A 21248-nucleotide genomic window follows, 5' to 3' on the forward strand; every position below is an offset into this window, starting at 1 on the left:
GAGTGTTAATGTACAAAAACATGCAGTGTGGCCTCAACACTGCAACTTGAACTTGACAATCACGGTTTTCTGGTCTCAGACAGGCACTTAAATCTCAGTTATGAATATATGATTTAGTAATTGAAACTTCTCTTCTATTTGTCGGTTATATTTCTACCCCTCAATTAGCTGCACTGTTTTCTAATGTGCTATAGAATCTTTGAAATAATTTATTCAAGTGTTTGGTTTCCCTGCTTACAATTTATACAGCTCTCCTAGCATTTTACATGTAAATGTCAATAAATGCTATGAATTGGTGTCAAAATAATATTTTCTTTTTTTTCCCCTTTGCAAAATGACAGCTTTCTTATTTGTAAAATGTAAAAAAAAAAAGTTTCTGGTTATATTTGATTTAATGAGCATCATTCTCAAAAATGACATTCCAGTCAAAGCCTTGGTTATATAACTAGTGTCTCCAATTATACCCTGTTAACTAGGAGGACACATTCTTATTGAATATATGCAAGTAATTATTTTGCTATTAAAATAAGAATATTCAATAAGCGCTTCTGAATTCTGGAAAGACCTGGCAGGGAGAAAAAGATAAATGTTTTATGAATTATAAATAGACAAGGGAAAAGAGTAAGGAATTCCTTATATCTAGAAAATAGAATATTAAAACATCAGCAATATTCCAAACAAAACCTAGAATTATTCTCATCAGTTCATTCAGTCCTAGTTAATGAGTCCTTATTCTGCTCTGTTTTGTGTAGCAATTTCGTGAACCCATTGGTTTCTTTACTAGAATTCTGGAGATCTTTACTCAGACCAGCAGTATGGTCTCAAAGTTATTTAAGCAATGTCAGTAGAAGTTTCTGCACCAGAGTGGCTGGCATAGTCCTCTTCCTTTCCATGGGTCTCTGAGACAGTCCTTTTTGTTGAAGACGAAGCATTCTTCCCTGTATTTGATTGCAACTGCTTTCAGGCAAGCATCATCTGTAGATGACAAAAGACTTAAAATGGCTGTGGTTAACTCATTAATGCTTTACAAAAGAGCAAGTTCTGATGAGGTTCATTACAAAAATAATGCCATTGAAAAGGAAATTTGGTTGTTTCTTTAGTATGTAAAATATTTTTAAGAATAACTGAAATTATAACCAATAACACTTTTCTGTTTTCCAATATCTGGCGAATCAGTACTAGAACATCTCATTGACAGGGAGGACATTGACAAATCTTTAGGAACTTTATATAACTTCTGAAATATTTATATTAATAACATTTTACCCATACAAATTTAACCAAAAAAAGGTTAGAAAATCCTTTTTGACAACACTTCCCAAGCAATTCATAACATATCAAATAATTCTAACTATTTCTAGCAGCTCTGTTTACAACATGAAAGAACAAATCCTTCGTGATTTTCCAGGGGCCCTCTGGAAAATTCCAAAGACAGTTTGAGATCAGGAAGATGTAATTTAGGGTTTGATTGGGGGAAGGTGAAATGTCCAAAGTTGTCACTTTTGTTTAACAAAACTTTTGTTTAACACAAGTTGAACATTTTGTTAAATTGGATCATAGGTCACTGTGAAACAATATTTGGTTCCTTATTTAACCTAAGTAACAACAAAAGATTTTAAAAGTAAATAGAAGAGTTAACATGAGTGTAAAAGAAAACAAAAACAAAACAAAACAAAAAAACAAGGATGATAAGGTCAATATAAAGCACAGGAGATTATAAGGTACAGAATCTTTACTTCTAGGCCGATTACTCAGATGGTTAAGAAAATCCTTTTACAACCTCTTAGAGCAGACCAAGAATCCAAGCAAATGTTGTCATTTTAACAAAGAGAAAACCAAATACTAGTTTTGGATGAAGATACAGTCTGACAAGAAAACTCTTAAGAATATTATAAACCTATCAAACCTTAGCCCACCTTGACCATGACAAATAAAATTCCTTTTCCAAAAACCTTTTACAACCTTTTATATATATTCAGTTTTGTCATATACATTCCAATTTCTCATTCTTCAACAACTAGTCATTTTACTTTATCCTCTATTTCCTTACCAAAAACACATCCTGCATTCCTTATACATTTAAATTACCAAAAAAAAATCTTTAAAATTGTCTTCAAGCTGACATCCTACAATACATAATTACTCTTGAAATAAAATTTGTCAGAATAATATCAATTTGGTTAACCAAAGTTTCACATTTTTCTTCTTAAACATTTTGTAGATATAATGCTAGCTTATTTGATCAGTATACCTGTATAATTTTATGAAGAACATCTCCAAGTATAATAAAATTTTTTTCTTGTATTGTACTTAATATTGATAACTCAGAAGACACAACTATTTTTATTTTAGTAACATTATTAAACTAGTCCTGTTTGCCAAAGGTTTACCTAAATTACATGAACTTGATTTTTTTTTTTTAAACATTTGGGTTTAGTTCCACGAATACTCTTTTTTTTCCCATTGGAAATATTAAAAGTTTGGTTTCCCAAATTTCTGAGACTTCAGAAGTATTAATTTATATAACCACTTATTTATCTTTTAGCCAAGTTGAATAGAGGCCTTTTTAGGAGCTTTCTAAGTTAATTTGGTAATACCATCTGGAGGTAGGTAAAATACCATACATCAAAAATACAGACAGGCACAAATAGCTTATAGCTTTAATTAAAAATTTTCCAGCCATGAGTCAGACATAAAAAAACAGAAACACAGAAAACATAGAAATACAAAACTCAGTAGTTTATATAAAAGAGCTGACTTTCTGTCCTTGCCCCACTCATATATTTTTAATCAGAATTTTGTTCTTGGCAGATGGGACGAGTTGAGGTTAATTGCTTTATATGAGGGCTAAAGCTTTCCCATCAATACTTGTGAAGGAGAGTTTTAAGATTTTCTTTGCAAGGATGTGTTATCTTACAGAAGCTTTGCCCTATTTCTCGGCCTATTTGACCCTCAGATTTATTGTGGAAAGAGGGATCCTATAGGTCTCTTTCCAGGTCAGTCCAATCAGCTTTTGCCTTCCAGGATTTATCATCTAAGGTTCAGAACAACACGTATACACGCTGATATAGGTCAAATGACCCTGGGTCAAATGCACTCAAAAAAATTCTAACTTCTCTGAATAATTGACTCAGAGTTTCATCTTTGACCATAGTTAAAGGTGGTGGCAGTTGGAATGCCAGTCTGTGGAAGGTCTAACCTTAAAGAACAGCTGTCTAATTTCCTTTTCTTCCTTATCTTCTACATAAAAGGGTAATAAGAAAGGGTAATTAGGCAAAGGAGCATAAAGAGAAGTGGCTGAAGGCACAGCTGGGGTCATCAGTTTCTCTACAGTCCTTGACATGTGTCTCAGTTTCTTCTTTCTTACAATTATTTTTTATTGGCTATTGTAAGGAGTCTTTTATTGAGACTATTTTGGAATCACTAGTTCTTTTTGAGTCCACTGAATATCAATCAAAATATGTATCCAATTGCTTTTGAGAGATGCAAGATCCCTTATTTTCCAAATGTCCTCTGAGGAAAACTGCTTTATCTAAACAAAAACTACCCACCCCATTGTAGCTGCTGCAATTCTAAATTGTCCTTAGTAAAGTCTGACCATATTTTGTAAAATTAGACAAGTTTGGGGTCCATTGTTTTTAAACATGTACCCAGCCAGTATCCCAGCTGGGGGACCCCTAGATTCTGAAATTTTAGACAAAGATGAATCCATGTTACTTATTTGAGACTCAAGGCTTTACGGTCTGATCCGCAAACCTGTTTTATCCAGACTCTTAACTGGACCTTTACTCTGATTCCCAGACTTGAGCACTGCTCAAAGTCAGAGCACCATGCAATTTACAGAGCTTCGATCCGAGAAAAACTCACCCATCGACCTCCAGGCACCACGAAGGAGCAGAGAACACAGAGGGATCGGGTACCTTTTGTCTGGTTTTCCTGCTGCCTCCGGGGGCCATCAGGGGTCTCTTTTGGTTCCCACTAAAATTGTTTAAAAATATTAGATACAATATCATTTATGGAGTTTGTTTGAACAGTTTACAATCTATGAATTGGGCAGCATCCAGATTGCATGTGGGAAGGCGCTCCACCAAAGGTGTGGAAAGAGGAAGCTTATATAGGGCAAGCACAGAAGCAAGTGAGGAAATGCTCTGATTGGATGACATTAAGTTTCCATTTTACATTGATTAGTATCACATGCTTGTTCACTCTGGTAAACTATCTCTACTGGACTGAAAATGGTTTATCACCAGGTGTTGCTTATCTGCAACTCTAGAGGTATGATGTTCCATCGTTGCATTTCTCAGAAAGCCCCTGTAGGACAATTGTTTCTGTCTTGTGGAAAATCCTTTCTTGGAAAGGGGTTCCCTGTGGATGGCCATTTTATTTTACTTAACAATGCTTAATTCACCTGTAGTTAATGAAAGTATCTACAGGAGTCATGCCAAATGTGCCTGGGATCAGATGGTTCAGTGCCTCTCAAGGCAGTCACCCCCATCAGGAAAAATAGGGAATGTTGGCCCTTAGCATCATCCACACCCTTTCTGTTGACTGGGGGCATGCCATGAACAGATGTACCCTTTGGCAGCATGCCCAGCACAGGGTGAACCAGAAATTCTGGGGAATTGAAGAGCCTGAGAACACCTCACAAGCAATGATGGGTGAAAACCCCAGTTTCCTTGCCACTCTGTTGGGATAACTCTGAGATGTGTTCAATACTGTCTTTCAGAGTTTCCCACTGGGATTGAGCTCCATTGGCCCAAGTACTTAATACCATACCCTTTATTGGTTTCTTTCTCTCCCCTGTCTTACTTCCTCACACCCCTGCAAGGGTGTCCTGGGGTCACTTCTTAAATAAAATATTTAAATTCAATTCCTTGTCTCAGGGTCTATTTTGGGGGGAACTCAAATAAAGAGCAATCAAGACTTCCATGCAGATACAGATAACAGGGCTTAGATGAAGGAAGCAGGCATGGGAATGGAGAGGAAGGGATGGAGATCAGTAACGTTCACCCTGAAACTTAAGACTTCAAAACTGGTTAGATGTCCAGACAAGAGAGGAGGGAGGGAGGGAGAAATTTGGGTCCCTGACTTGAGCTACTGGGTGGATGCTGATGCCTTGAGCTGAACAAGGGAATAAGTTTGGGGGTAAGAAAGTAAATCCAATTTAGGGTATGTAGGAGAGAGTGGCATCTGGCTCTGTGATATCATTTGTGATTGTGAAAGTACTCACTCTGCCAAAAGCATTTCCCAAACTGCTTACCATAGTGCTTGAAATTCCTTTATTACTCATTCCTTTGGTTTGCTTTTCCCAGAATCTTATTTTTAAAATGCTCTTGAGATTATTGATAATTTGTTATGTGTGATAATAGCATTGTGGTTATGCAAAAAAAAAAAACACAAAATCCTCAACTGACAAATACATCTAAAATATTTGTGGGTAAAATGAAATAATGTCAGGGATTGTTTTAAAATAATCCAGCAAAAAGAAAAATGAAGTGTGTATGTGTGTGTGTGTTGGGGGGGATAGATAAAATAATCAAAGGCAAAATATTTAAAATTTTAAGAACTGGAGGATGTATATCATTTTCTCTACTTTTGTGTGTATTTGAAAATTTACCATAACAAAAATTAAATAAAAGTTATCCTGATACTTTTAATTCTCCTGGGAGGATACCATATCCAGCTGTCTTCAACACCTGGGAAAAGACAACCACAAGTGTGTTTTAAAACTTTGGTTGAGTTTTATATTTTTAGAATGTTTAGCAGAAAAGAGAGCTGGTCCTGTGAGGAGCAGAATTTTAAAAGAGAAGAGCCAGGATTCCGATGTTGGATATCATACCTTTTGCAGATCATTTGCTCCTTCCCACCATTCTACTGAGAGGGAGAAGGCATCTAACGACCATCTATTGAGCTTTGCTACCATACTCCTACATCAGGTCTCACATTAGCTGCTTTGTATGTGTGACCTCATTTTATCTTCAAAACTCTATCTAGGGATCCATTTCATAATGAGGAAATTGAGACGAGCAGTCCAGCCATGTACTTAAAGACAGTAGGGTGGTAATTGGTGGGGCCTTGGGAGAGGGGTCTGGGTTTTAAGCTCCCTTTATCTGGTTCCAAAGTTGTTATATTTCACAGCCTTCAGACTAGCTCTCCATGGTTGGCCCTAGGTCAGAGTGCCATTCAGAGAAGTGGTCATTCAAGCAAACTAACTCCCACTGAATTGATTTTCTGGGAATTGCCCTGCTTCTGCTCAGTACAGGCCTGAACTAAGAGGAATTAAGAGCATGCCCCCTTGGCCAGGGACAATAGGGTAATACAAGCTCATAGACCACAAGAGGACTGTCAAGGAAGCATTGAACCTGTTTACCCCAGAGCCTCAAAGGATTCACAGGGGCTGCCGGAAAGCTGGGCACAGCATCTTGAAGAGCCAGTGGAGGTAAGAAGCAAAGATAAACTGAATGTAAAAAAGCAGATAACTCCATGAGAAAATGTAAAATGTTCAGGTAAGTGGTATTTCTTTATTTAGGTACTCATGTACATTTTTAAAGCCAACTTTAATGTCAAGTAAAGGAGATAGTTAAGTAAATTAAATTATTTCCTCTTGTTGGAATAATATTATTATTCATAACAAAGACCATAAAATGTTTATTTTAAAAACTTAGGTGAAGCAGGATATAGTATATATAGCATGATTATAACTTTCTCTGTATAGGAAAAAGATTGGAAGAAAAAAAGTCAAATTTCTTATATAATTATGCTTACGTTGTGGAAATATGGAATTTCATATATTTTAATTTTTTTTTCCACTAAAAAAATTCCTGTAATGAACATGCATTACTTTTGGAATGGAAAGAAATAATAAATGTTAAAAAAATAAAACAGAGAAATTCATTTTACTTTTTATCCTTGTTTAATCCAGGGTAATGAAGATGCTTATAGAGATAAAAGAAGTTAAAAATATGGTTTCATGTTGAAACAATACTTACATTGTACTTATAATTTGGTATGAAATCTGAGCAAGTGATGATAAATTATATTCTATGTACACAAAGTAAACATCCTCATTGAGCCTTTGCCATCTTTGCTTGATCAGGTGACTATGAAATATTGAGAAGTTCTGTTCACCTGAAGATTACACTAAATGTCATCACTGAGCCTTCACCATCTTTGCTTGATCAAGGTGACTATGAAATATTGGAAGGTTTGTTCACCTGAAGATTACACTACAGATCCCTAGTGATAGGTCTCTCTCTAGACCCTAGGAAGTTAAATTTGTATGCCATTATTTTAAATTAGCTATCCACTTGGTATTTTCAAAAGGTCAGAAGAGTTAGACTCTATAAATGGTACTTTTTTGGCAGTCAAACTAGTGTTGCATTTCAGGAAGCCAGAGCCAACCCAGGAAAAAACTTCAGCGGCATTTTTTACCGGGTGTACTGGTTTGTATATATATATTATGTCCCCCAGAAAAAACCATGTTCTTTAATGCAGTCTTGTGTGGGCAGACGTATTGGTGTTGATTAGATTGTAATTCTTTGACTGAGTGTTTCCATGGAGATGTGACCCACCCAACTGTAGGTGATAACTCTGATTAGATAATTTCCATGGAGGTGTGGCCCCGCTCATTCAGCGTGGGCCTTGATTAGTTCACTGGAGCCCTATAATAGCTCAAACAGAAGGAGTGAGCTTGCTACAGCCAAAAACGACACTTTGAAGAACACACAGAGGCTGAGAGGAGCTGCAAATGAGAGACAGTTTGAAGATGGCTGTTGAAAGCAGACTTTTGCTCCAGAGAAGTTAAGAGAGGACAAAAGCCCCAAGAGCAACTAAGAGTGTCATTTTTGAGGAGCTGAAGCCTATGGAGGAATGTCCTGGGAGAAAGCCATTTTGAAACCAGAACTCTGGAGCAGACACCAGCCATGTGCCTTCCCAGCTAACAGAGGTTTTCCGGTCACCGTTGACCATCCTCCAGTGAAGATACCTTATTGTTGATGTGTTATCTTGCACCCTTTATGGCCTTAAGACTGTAAATTTGTGACCAAATAAACCCCTTTTTATAAAAGCCAGTCCATTTCTGGTGTTTTGCATTCTGGCAGCATTAGCAAACTGGAACACCTGGATAGATAACTTCTCTCCAAGACTGTTAAACCAAAAGCTATACTACATTTCCCAAAATATCTATAGAAGTTCCTTGGCAAGGAGGAGTACTTTCTGCTAGCTGACCTGAAATTGAAATTTTGGATATCTCATTTAGAAACATGAAATTCAGTGTCTTGGAGAGGATTTTACCGAAACTTAAGAAAAGAAATGTAAACAGTTTAATTATAATTCAACCATCCCTGGAGCCAGACTCAGGGTCAGACTCTTCAGGTGACACCTAGAGAGCTTGCCTTTAAAGGAGAGGGAGAGAGAACACAAAAATTCATGCAGTCCCAAGTAAAATAAGAAAGAAGTAGTATGCATATTCCAGGAAGAGAAAAATCATCTCTTCTTGGGGGCTTTGAGTAAAAATATCCAGGAGGATGAAGTGTTTTGAGTGGACCTTGATGGACATAAGATTTCAACTGGCCACAGAGAGCAGGGAAGGACAGGATGTCACTAATGGAGGGAACAATATCATCCAACAAAGGCAAAGATAAAAAAACCCCAACACTTTCTGTTCCAAATTGTAAAAAATTCAAGTTACCCTATTAACTTAGGCACCCCGGAGTTGCAGCTTGGTGTATGGCTGGGCTTTGTTTTGCCAAGGGTAGACTTGGAGCTCTGTGGACTTTGAGAGGGCAGGTGGAAGAGGAGGCAGCTTGTTTGGAGGTGCTCCCAGAGCAGATTCATAAGGGCAAGAGAGGAGGGATGAGACATCTCCTACTGCTGTAGAGTTGGGAACTTGGGGGAGAAGCAGAGATGTTAAAGGAGATTGTTAGAGCATTTTGTTTTGTGATATACCCCCTGTGCCAGTTCGATGTATTATGTCCCCCAAAATGCCATTATCTTTGATGCAATCTTGTGTGGGCAGACATATTTGTGTTGATTAGATTTTGGAATCCTTTGGGTGTTTCCATGGAGATGTGATACAATCAACTGTGGACAAGACCTTTGGTTGGATAATTTCCATGGAGGTGTTGCCCCACCCATTCAGAGTGGGTCTGAATTAAATCACTGGAGCACTATATAAGCTCAGACAGAAGGAGCAAGCTTGCTACAGCCAAGAGAGACACTTTGAAGAATGCACAGAAACTGAGAAAAGAGGAGCTGCAGATGAGAGATAGTTTGAAGACGGCAATTGAAAGCAGACTTTTGCTCTGGAGAAGCTAAGTGAGGACAAACGCCCCAAGAGCAACTAAGAATGACATTTTTGAGGAACTGCAGCCTAGAGAGGAACGTCCTGGGAGAAAGCCATTTTGAAACCATACTTTGGAGCAGACGCCAGCCATGTACCTTCCGAGCTAACAGAGGTTTTCCCGACACCACTGGCCATTCTCCAGTGAAAGTACCCAATTGTTGATGATTTACCTTGGACACTTTATGGCCTTAAGACTGTAACTTTGTAACCAAATGAACCCCCTTTATAAAAGCCAATCCATTTCTGGTGTTTTGCATTCTGGCAGCATTAGCAAACTAGAACACCCCCCTCTTCTGGAGCCACACAAAGTCTTCAGTAAAAATCTACATTATTAGACAACACAGGCAATACTTTTGGATTTGAATTTTGAATTTGCGTGTGTGGGGTGAAGGTTGGGAGGGAGGTGATGGGTGTGCAGTATAGCCTGTAGGTGAACATGGGATGAAAGCAGAGGCAGCAAGAGGGATCTATGCACATTTGATTAATATATGCACTTTTAAGTGAAGAAAGTCAACTGTCCATTCATTCACCATTGCCACAATGTGCCAGACGCTGTGCTAGTGCTGGGATGCAGGAGGAGCCAAGTCCAATGTGGTCCTGGTATTCAAAAAGCCTACAGGCTAGTGGGAGGGATGGGGGCAGGTATTAATTAAATAATTAAAATGTAAAATTAGTATTGTATTTAGTGTTACGAAGTAGAGGTCTATGGTGCTATAAAAGCTTATAGGAGATTTGACCTTTTTGGTGAGTTAAGGGGCTATATAATAGAATGAGTTCTGAAGGATAAATAGGAGTAGTGTAGAAAGTAATGTTTAAGGCAGATGAAGGATAAGTTCAAAGGTCCTGTGAAGGGAAGAAAGTCAAAAGAGGCCAGTGTGGCTGGAGCACAGACAGTGATGGGGAGGATGGAGACAAGTGTGGCTGAAGAGGTACAGAGCAGACCACATAGAGTCTTGTAAGTCATGTAAGGGTTTAATTAGGGGTAATAGGATTAGGTTTATTTAAAAAAATCACTGGCTGCTGTGTGGACAAGAAATGGGAGTAGGGCAAGAGTAGATGTATCTAAGAAGGCCAATTAGGAAGTTACTTCTCTCCCAAGCAAGAGATGATGATAGAACAGTACTTTGTCCCAAAGAAGAAGGCATGACAGCCTCAGCTAAGAGGATTAACCCTCTTTTATGTTAAACTGACAACTTGCAAAAATGTCACTTTACACCAAAATGTTGGAAACTTATTGTGCCTCTCAAGTACAAATATGTGCTTATGTAACTGACTTTACTAACAAGAACAGATATGTGCTAACACTGGGATGAAAAGACAATCTCTGAAGAAGAGGAATGCAAAATGTAATATTCATAAGCTTTTGGATATGTCTATGTGACAGATGTGTTCCTAAGTGTACTGTATATTTTAGGCAGAGATCTTTTCTCCTGCTTGGTTTGTATACAGCACACTAGGATGGAGTGAGCAGACCATTATATTTAAGTTGCCTTGTCTTTATGGTGAAAACAATTCACAGATGCATGCACAGTAAAATGTTTCCCATATCACCTTCAATTTACTCTGTGTACTCTTGTATTGCTCAAGGAGAAATCACAAACCACAATGGCACTGGGAAATTATAATACAGTTCTATATTGGAAATAGATCAAGTAGACAAAAATGAGTAAAGATAGGAGTGATCCAAACCACATAATTAAAAAGCTTGATATAATTTCGCACCCAATGAATACAAAATACACATATTCTTTTTAAGCTCAATGATAAAAATTGACCATGTATGATTACAAGGGTGTGTTCATTTTGTAATAACTCATTGAACTGTAAATGTATGATTTGTGCGTTTTTTCAATGTGAATGTTAAATTTCAATGAAATGCTTTGTTAAAACAACAAAAAAAAACTGCACCAAACCAAAAATTAGCCACATATGAAGTCCCAAACAGAGTCTTTGCAAATTTTTGACCATACAGAAAAAGTTCTCTAACCATAATGCAATTAAATTAGAAATTAACAGTAAAAATATAGTCAACACAAAACATCTTTCGAAAAGTGAAAAAATCATTTCTAAATGACTTGTAAGTTAAGGCAAAAAAAAAAGCATTACGGATTGATTAAAGATAATCACTAAAATAAAAAATGAGTACTCTGAAAAGACAAAGTAGACAAACCTCTAGAAGGATGGATGAAGAAAAAAGTATAAATAAACAATATTATAAACAAGAAGGGGAATGTAATTATAAATACAGTAGAGATTAGAAAAATCATAAGAGACTAGAAACTATGGCCATAAATTTAAAATGAGATGTTTGAGAAAACATAAATTACCAAAATGGATTCAAGAAGAAACAGAAAACCTGAACAAACCAATAATCATTATAGAAATTGAATTGGTAGCCAAAAGTCTCCCCTGGAAAAAAAGACAGTAAAACCAGACAATTTTACAAGGTAATTTCACCAAGTTTTCAAGGATAGTTCCTGTCAAAAAAAAAACAAAAAAAAAACAAACTGTTTGTAGAATTTTAAAAAAAAAAAAAAGAAGGAAATCTATCCTGTTCATTTTATGTAAGTATAATACCAAAAGTAGACAAGAGAAAAAGAAAACTACAGCACCAACTCACCTATGAATATAAATGCTAAAATTCTAAATAAAATGCTAACAAGTTTAATTCATCGGTGCATGAAAAAATATACATCATCACCTGAAGTAGGGTTAACTCTAGGACTACAAAATGGCTCCACATCAGAACCATCTATTAAGGTGCTCTGCCTTTTCAACATACCAACAGAGAAAAACCATATGATAATAGATCAAAAGAGTTAGAAATAGCATTTGATCAAATAAACATTCATTCATGATTAAAAAAGAACTTTTAGCAAGGAATGTAAGGATAGAATACAAGCCTTCTATCAAACTCTACAGGAAACACCATATTATAATGCCGAAATATCAGAAGTTTTCCTATTAAATTTGGGAACAAGATAAAAGATCTCTGATTTCTACTATTATATGACAATGTACTGGAGGACATAGAAAATGCAATAAGAATGAATAAAAAGAAATACAAGACTTGGAAAAGAAAGGCAAGACTGCTATTTGCACATGATATGACTGACCACATGGAAAAATGCAAAAGGGACACTGGTTACAAGATCAGTATACAAAATCAGTAAGATTCCTTGACACCAGCAATAACCAGTTAGAAAATATAATAGGAAAAAGAAACGACAATAGCAACAAAATCTACAGTGTTAGAAATTAATCTAATAGAAGAGGTGAAAGTTCTTTACGGAGAAAATTAAAAAACATGATTGATACTGTGGACAGTTGATTGTATACCATGGATCATTGTGTGGTGTGTGAGTGTATTTCAATAAAACTGAATTTAAAAAAAATTAAAAAGAAAAACATGATTGAAGGACATAAAAGAAGACTTGTCTAATGATCACAGATGGGAAGATGCAATACTATAAGGATGTATATTTTCCCCAAATCAATCCATAAAATTTAATGCAATTCCAATGAAACTCCAAACAGATTTGTTTTTCATGGAATGTAATAACTTAATCCTAAAATTCATCTGAAAGAGAAGAACAAAACTAGCTAAGATAATTTTAAACTATAATAAAATGGAGGAATCTGATGCCATGAAATAGTTAAGACTTACTGGAAAGCTATAGCAGATGCATTTAGAAAATGATGTATGTTTGTAATGGGCAGGCTGAGTAGTCTCCAAGTGCTTCCAAGCATGACATCCACTTTTGAAGAAAGCAGTTTCAAGCGGGTCTTTTCTAAGTGTGGTACGCTTCTGTGTTTTAGGTGTACCTGTTAGGTGAAACCAGTTGTGTAATCTTATTCGTAGCTGATGGAGACAATGCTCAAGCCAACAAAGCAACAGATGAGTTGGAGACAATGAATGTCAACCTCCCATGTGGTGCTTCAGAGCAATCTAGATTGGATAGTGTTAAACTGATCCAATAATATTCTCTTTTGGGGGGAGAGTAAACACTAGGTAAATGAAGAGAAAGTGGCTTACTTGAATTGAGGTGAGACCCTGAAAACTTGGGAATATTGGTCCTATTGTCCCTGAGGGCTGCCGTGCATTCCAACTTTTGAAGCCCAGGGTCCCAGGGTGGCTACAAAACCGAAAGGATGACTTTCCTTGCCACCTCAAGCTCTTGGATCTCCTTGCAATTAAATCAATTAACATAGCACTCGGTCTTTTGCCTGCAGCATTAGCAAGACTGACAGGCAGAATTTTTATGAGGCTTGAGGCTTATATAATTTTGGGGAGGGGGACTTTTTAAAGAAAAAATTATACAAAATCACAAATACAGTTAGGTATGAATGAGAAAAGAAATTATAATAAATTATAAAATATAATTATAATTTATAATAAATTATAAATGTTTCTCTGAAAAAAATCCAGAGAAATAATAGAATGTTTGATTAACTAACTCCCTGATATTCCTTTCTATCTTTTTCCTGTATATTTTCACTGTATACACTTTGTTCACCTTTTCAGATGTCAATGATTTTGTAATATTATTTCCTATAGAGGGAAAAGAAAGATAATTCAGTCTTTCCTCTAGCATGGTTAGATTAAATTTGATTTCTGTAATTGATATTTGTGTGTGTATATATGTATATATAGGTATATAACATTCTTTGTAGTATTGCACAGATTGGTATTCCACAAACAGGGATTCTGACAAATGATATTTTCATGCGATTTTCATCAAGAAAGAAAACAAATAATGAGTTCATAATTCTACCTACTATATTATTGAGTATACTCTTGATGACAAAGACTTTCTGTTTTGACTAGGCATTGACAAGAATGACTATTTGACTTGTAATTTTACGCCATGAAGACTGGAAGTGTTTTCCACAGATTAGCTTTTGGTTCTGTTTATTCCAAACCTTGTTTCTCCTCCTCTAGCCACACATTTCCAGGGCCAGGATTCATAGGACAAGATCATATCACAATACGAAAACTGATCCTTCCCCTTTGTGTGCAAACCAGGTGGTGAGAGTATTCCTGGAAGCCATTCCTACACCTGGATGGACAGCAATAACTTAACTTGACCCAGAATTGACTCTTAACCAAATAAATACATCCCATCAAACCTGGACTTCCCTTTGCCAGATCCCCAAAATTCCTGACGTCACTGCCGTGCCACCCAAAAGGAGGAAAATGTGATAGAAGAAAAGTCAGAAAGGAAAGATACAGCAGTCTTAGCCAATTGTGGTTAAAATACGTTACTTTTTCTAATTTTACAAAAACAGAATGAACATATGAACACATTTCCAGGGCTCTTCCCAGGATTCTTAAAGAGGCCCATGTAAGAAGGGGCCCTACATTAACTTCACAGTATATCCTCTGCCAACATTCAATGACAGGACAAACTTGAAAAATAATGAGGGAAATATTCATGAAATGTCAACTGCTGCTAATTATTGATTAATTAAACTTCTGAGCAACGGGTTTATCCCCAAATCAAAGTTGAGTTTATTCACAAATTTAGCTATACTCCTATCCAATTAAGAGAAAGAATGCTCTTCATATTGTTGCAAGTTGGAACCAGGTTCTGACTCCAGTGAAGACAGGTTGTTATCTGCTTCTTATACTTTTCTATATCCACCTGTCAGTTTTCTCTTCCCTGCCCCATTCACACAGCTTGACCAGCCCTACATATTTGGACTTCTCTCCTTCTCCATTTCAACACTTCATCTAATTCCCCTTCCAGCCAAACACAGGAACATATAACATGTAACATACAACATACAACATATATATAACCTATTCCACAATAAGGAAATAACTAAGACTGTGGAACTGTAACCCACAACATTCTCTGAATCTTGCTATTTGTTAAATTGCACTTGGAAAGTTATCACTTTATGTATATATGTTATATTCTACAATAAAAATATGATTAGAAAATTGAGTGTGAGTAATTTTTCTCAAACTTCTTTTTTCAATGTTTCCTCAGCCTTCAGTCTCATGAGCCCATTTTGCTATATAGTCATTTGGACATTCCACAGCTTTGCAAATATTATGTTGTGTGTTCTTTCTGTACTGCCTGATTGTCAGCTCCTCGAAGACAAACACTGCGTCTTTTATTTCTTCTGCATTTCCCTACTGAGCCTAGAAGACTAAGACTGACTAGTGTGCAGTATGCTTCATGAAGTAGGTGCTTAATAAATATTTTTAAACAGTATTAACATGTTGAATAAATTTGACAGCAGTGCTGCTCCTCATCACTTTGAGTGCCAACACTTTCTAGGTCCCTTCTTTGCTTAGCAACCATTTCCCAGCATACCTATATGTCCCCAGACGTTTCATCCCAGCTGAAGCTCTTTGTTCCTGCTTTCCTTGCCGGAGTTATGGAAATACTGTTTACATTTTCCCCCCTGAGGAGTGCCTTACTGGTACCCAAAGACACGACTGTGTAACTTGAGGCTCCTTTTAATCCTTGGTGGTGGTGTGGGAGTGGGTGACTGTAAGGATGGAGAAACTTTCATTTTGGGTTACCTTCCTTTTCTCACCAAATCATTTTTTACAATAAGATACAATGCCCCTATGATTATTTTCATACCTCTAAAAATGTTTTTCCTTCCTAGCATCTGAAGGGGGCTAAGGGTTTTAGGTAAGCAGTTTTAATATTTAAACTAAGATATTGTTTCTTCACAAGCTTTATTCAATGTCTCATTTTTTTCTGACCTACTACAATCAGGCAACGCTTCTTTAATAACATCATTCTCTTATTAAAATATTATTTTGTGCCTGTGAAAAATATTATGATTATGTTGTATACATTTAATGCATGCCTCTGTTCCTTGGATAGGGATTTGTTTTACAGAGCACTTTGACATCTTTATCTTATTTAATCCTCACAATACCCTTGCTAGGTGGACAGAATAGGAATAATTATCAGGAAATAGGAGACGAAACTCAGAGACGTTAAGTGACTTGACTGAGTTCACACAATTGTATAGACTCACACTGAGATCCAGGACTTCTGAGTCCAGACCCAGTACCGTTTCCCAGTCTGGTTATGTCAGTAGAGTTAAGGCTGCAGTAACAGGTTACAGACAGTAGAAGGGTAGGGAGCGGGGGAGGAGAGCAAGATAAATGCTCATGCGCAGATCACCAGCAGACGCCAGATGGTAAAAAAGGAACGGAAAACCAGGCTTACCTCTTTGCTAACCTCCACTTCCAGCGCCTGAATTAACGCGCAGGCGCACTTCCTCAGGATGAAAGTCAGACTAAAGGGGGCGGGACTTGGAGTCGCGCAAGCGCCATCGTGCTCCGGGTCGCCAAGATGTCTTTCCCCAAATACAAGCCGTCGCGGCTTGCCACCCTGCCCACTACTCTCGATCCAGCCGAATACGACATATCTCCGGAAACCCGGCAGGCCCAAGCCGAACGGTTGGCCATAAGATCACGGCTTAAACAGGAGTATCTGCTTCAGTACAACGACCCCAACCGCCGAGGGCTCGTCGTGAGTGGGGGCCGGCCGGGCGGGGATCTAGGGCCAGAGCCCCCAGACTGGGCAACCCAGACAGCCCGTACCGGCCACAGGGACCTAATGGGGGTTGGCCACCGTTTCCGGCCAGTATCTTAGACACGGGGACTCTTCCAGGCCCGGAAAGCAGGCCAACTCTCTAGCCCTTTGACCTTGTTCAGAGAGTTTGATGGTCAAGAGAACGGGTTCTGGAGTCAGACAGACTGGCTGGATTTGAGTCCTGGCTGGGTCACTGCCCACCTGGGTGGTCCTCAGAAAGTTATTTAACTCAGCTAAGCCTCAGTTTTCCTATCTGAAAAATTGGTATAACATAGTACTTCCTATTTTATGGGGCCATTATGAGGATTGAATGATAAAAAGGCACGTGGCAGGCCTAGCCCAGTGCCTGACTTGTAATGAATGTTCAGAAAGTGTTTATATCTATATATACATATATATATATAAGCTGTTTCTGCCTTTCGTTCACAGCTCATACTGATAATGCTGCTCTCTCTCTTGTTGGGAATATAGTGATTCTTGAGCTACATCTTTCAAAGACCGTGCAATTGTTGAAGCTTTAAGCTTTGGAGTCAGGTGCCAGGGCTATACTGACTGGCAAAGGATATGACCGTGGACAACTTACCTAGTAACTGCTCTGAACCTTATTTTTCTAATCTTTGTATGGGAATAATAGTACATTCTTCATAGAATTGCTGTGAAGTTAAATGAGATAGTATATGTAATGGAAATGATAGCCATGTTATTTGACATGTTATTTGTCAGAGTTACACTTTATTAATACTCCCATTTGACAGATGAGAAGACAACATGGAAAGGACAAGTAGCTCATGCAGAGAGATACCCAGTTAGCAAAAATTGAACAGAATTTGAGCTCAGATCTGTGTAAGCCAGAAAGCCTCTGCTTTTAGCTGTTTGGCTCTGCTGTCTCCAGCCAGAACCCTGTTTCCTTGGGAAGAAGATGCAGAGGAAGATATTTATTATAAACATACTCACATTGTGAGATTTGATGTGCTGGATTGTATGGTATAGTGAAAAAGAATGGGGCATTGGAGTCAGACAGACTGGTGGTTTAAATCCAGATCTATTTTCCAGTTGTGTGGCAGTTTCAGTTTTCTCATATGTAAAATAAAGTAATGATACTTGCCACATTGGTTAGTCTGATAATTAAATGAATGCCTAACACTTAATCATTTATTGATCAATAAATTTGAATTCCCTTGCCCAATCTTTAAGGATGATTGATTCAGTCAGTGCATAATTGCTTAGGCCCTATTATGTGCCAGGCTCTGTTTTAGATGCTGAGGTGAGAATGAAGAACAAAACAGGCAAAACTCCCTGTCCTCAGTGAGCTTTCTTTCCGGTGGAGGAGATAAGTAATAAACAAGTTAATAAACTAAATTTTCTAGCATATTAGAGCATGATAAGTGATAAGAAAAATAAAACAGGGAAGGGAATTAAGACTGTGTGTGTGTAAGGACGAAGGGAATGCAGCTACAGTTTTAGATAGGTTGGCAAGGGAATGCAATTCTTTTTGAAGGTGACATTTGAGTGAAGACCTCAAAGACATATAAAGTGAGGGAACTAGCCAGGTGGCTTTTGGGGGAATTAGCATTCAGGCAGAGCAGACAGCAAGTGCAAGTTTCCTTAGGCAGGAATGTGCTGGTTAATTAATAAAAAGTACTGAAGAGGCCATTGTGGCTAAAGTGGAAGAAATAAAAGCAGAGTGGAAAGAATGAGATCAGAGAGGTACCTGGGACTACATCACACTGGGCTTTGTAGATTCTTGTAAGAATTTACTTAGTGGGGAGTCACATAATCTGGATTTAGAATTTAACACTGAATCTCTCTGACTGCTTAGTTGAGAATAGACTCTGGGGGAGCAAGGGCAGGAGCAGGGAGACTAGTTAAGAGGCTTGTGCAGTAATACAGATAAGAGATTATGCTGTATTATACTTTCCTTTAACAAAACTATTCTTTCTACAAAACTATTTTAATAGTGTGAAATGTGGTACTAATTTTTGCTTTTAAAATATCAGCTGAGTCAACTTATAAATTTTAAGTTCAGAGTTAGCCTCCTCAGTCTTCACCTTTCTGCAGCTTATTTGTGATCTGGAAAGATCAAGGTGGGAGTGCCTTTAGAAAGGGTCCTGGAAACAAAATACAAAGTATAATACAGCATATGTATTTGTCTTCAGTGGGACTACTGTATGTCTCATGAAAGACAAGCTAAAATCCAGAGAAGAGTAGATAAAAATGACCCAGGAGGTAAAGCGAGAAAAAGATTCTTAAAACTTAAATAGAAAGCCGGAGGGTGATACAAGATTCTTTAAACTTCTGAAGGATTTGGACAAGATCATCAGAAAAGTATTCAACAAATTATAGAAATAAAGATCTTCCGTGAAGCTTTTTAGAAACATTCAGGGTATACCCTTCAGAAAGAACAAAAGGCATCTCCTGTTCTCGTCCATAGAAGTGCTGTTGAACTTGTTTCTCAATATGGCATTTCTTTAGTTCTTACAACTTTTGTTTCCATTAATTTTAGGAAGACCCTGCCTTGATTCGTTGGACTTATGCGAGATCAGCAAATGTCTATCCCAATTTCAGGCCCACTCCCAAGACCTCACTTTTAGGAGCTGTGTTTGGGATTGGGCCCCTTTTCTTCTGGTATTATGTTTTCAAAACTGACAGGGTAAGTATTAGGACCTGCTGTTTAGTATTTGTGTGATAGGTTCCTGCGGTGCCTGCTGCAGCCCTTTTCCATGATGATTGCCCCAGTGCCTCTCACATCTTGGCCCTAGACTCTTCCTTTTATCTTTATTCCCATTCAGCAAGAGTTAAAACAAAGTTTTCAGTTATGTGTTTGGTTTTATTGCCTTATCATTTCAATTCATAAAAATATATTGTAAAAAATCATGATAGCCTTTGGGTCTTTCAAATTAAATTTTAGTGGCTGCTCTAGAGTTTAAAGTAATAAAATGATTAATTTTAATTTCTAAGACCTGAACTTAGCTCATGAAAGAATTTTCCCGGTTTGTCATAGATGATGTAAGGAAATTGTACTGTGAATACTAAGCAAGGGAATATAGAAACGATATTTTTTTAAGTAAGTTCTCTTTTCTCATGAGAAGATTTGCAGAAATTAAACTTTTCTATTCTGATTAACCTTTAGACATTATCTTGGCAAATTTTTGTATTTTGTTTTTTTTAGTTCATTTCTTTTAAAAAGAGATAATGTTTATCATGTGTCATTTAGTGTGTTCTCTGTTCACATGCATTCTAGTTATACTGGTCACATTTTATGAATTAATGTTAAAACTTATTAATACTCGAACAACAGAGAAGCAAAACTGCCTGTGCTGGAAATCACTGCCATCAGAGGCCTGGGTCTATGACTGCAGAATCAGCAACGCTTATCTTTGTCAATAGACAACTCCCTTTCTGGTACCTGGCCCTCAGGCCCCAGGCTTTATGTTTCCAACTAGACTGGAGCCTATCTATCCAAGTAGCTCTGCCTAAACTAGCCAGTCCACTCTCCTGTTAGAGCTTGTGTATTTTGATTATCAGTTGTATCGGCTTAACAGAAAGGTAGGCCACAATTTTCCAGAAGGTGTTTGCATTTTGCTTTCAATGTATGTTCTTTAGTGTGGCGATTGCTAAACTGTGGAAAAGATGCGTTTGAGTAGTGATATTTTCTGATTGTCTCTTTATTTCTGCTATCTCTTCACTCATTCTCTCGAGTTTAGTGATGGGGAATTGGAATTGGGTTTGGAGTTTTTCATTCCTATTTTTCAGAGGTTGTACCAGAATGCATTGTTTTTAATGTACTTTTTTCCTGTCTATACAGGATAGGAAAGAAAAACTCATCCGGGAAGGAAAATTGGATCGAAGTATGAACATCTCATATTAAGTCTGGCAATGATGACTATATGTGTTCTTGCTTAAATAAATCTTCTAATAATCATTAAATAGTTTTCCTTTCTTATTATTTCCTTGATTCAACAAACATTTCCTAGACTTAGTAGAATCCCTACTTTCTAGGAGTTCATAGTTTAATGAAGAAACATATTCACATTCATTCATTCAGTCGTCAACAAATGAGTGCTCACTGTGTGCTATGAGCTGAGAATACAATGATCAGTAAGACAGATCTGGTGCCTGTACTTAATGAGTACACATTCTGATGACAGTTATTATTAGAGTTCATATTATGTGCCTGGTACTATTTAAGTCCTGCTCTGGTCCCAGCCCCACTAGTAAATGCAGAAGGATAGTAACAATTGTGAGATTCAGGGAAGTGATGTAGGCAAGCTGATAGGAAAGCAATTTTGACTCAGGGACTTAAGGAGAGGCTCTGAAGTTCACAATGCTGTAGG

General features: G+C 37.4%; 2 protein-coding genes across 2 annotated transcripts in view; one reads left to right on the top strand and one right to left on the bottom strand.

Moving 5' to 3' along the window:
• Positions 1-373: 373 nt before the first annotated feature.
• HGD (homogentisate 1,2-dioxygenase) overlaps positions 374-21248 on the bottom strand; it is a 79174-nt gene continuing 58299 nt past the window's right edge. The window contains exon 14 of the mRNA XM_037836334.1: positions 374-975. Within this exon, the coding sequence (XP_037692262.1) occupies positions 961-975 (15 nt within the window). The 3' untranslated portion in view covers positions 374-960. The remainder of the gene's footprint in view (positions 976-21248) is intronic.
• NDUFB4 (NADH:ubiquinone oxidoreductase subunit B4) lies at positions 16617-20841 on the top strand. Its single transcript, XM_037836343.1, has 3 exons — positions 16617-16851; positions 19418-19564; positions 20720-20841. Exons 1-3 carry the CDS (start codon positions 16672-16674, stop codon positions 20780-20782), a joined length of 390 nt encoding a protein of 129 aa, XP_037692271.1. The 5' UTR covers positions 16617-16671; the 3' UTR covers positions 20783-20841.

This window comes from Choloepus didactylus, chromosome 1 (genome assembly GCF_015220235.1).
Source record: "Choloepus didactylus isolate mChoDid1 chromosome 1, mChoDid1.pri, whole genome shotgun sequence".
Lineage (NCBI taxonomy): Eukaryota > Metazoa > Chordata > Mammalia > Pilosa > Megalonychidae > Choloepus > Choloepus didactylus.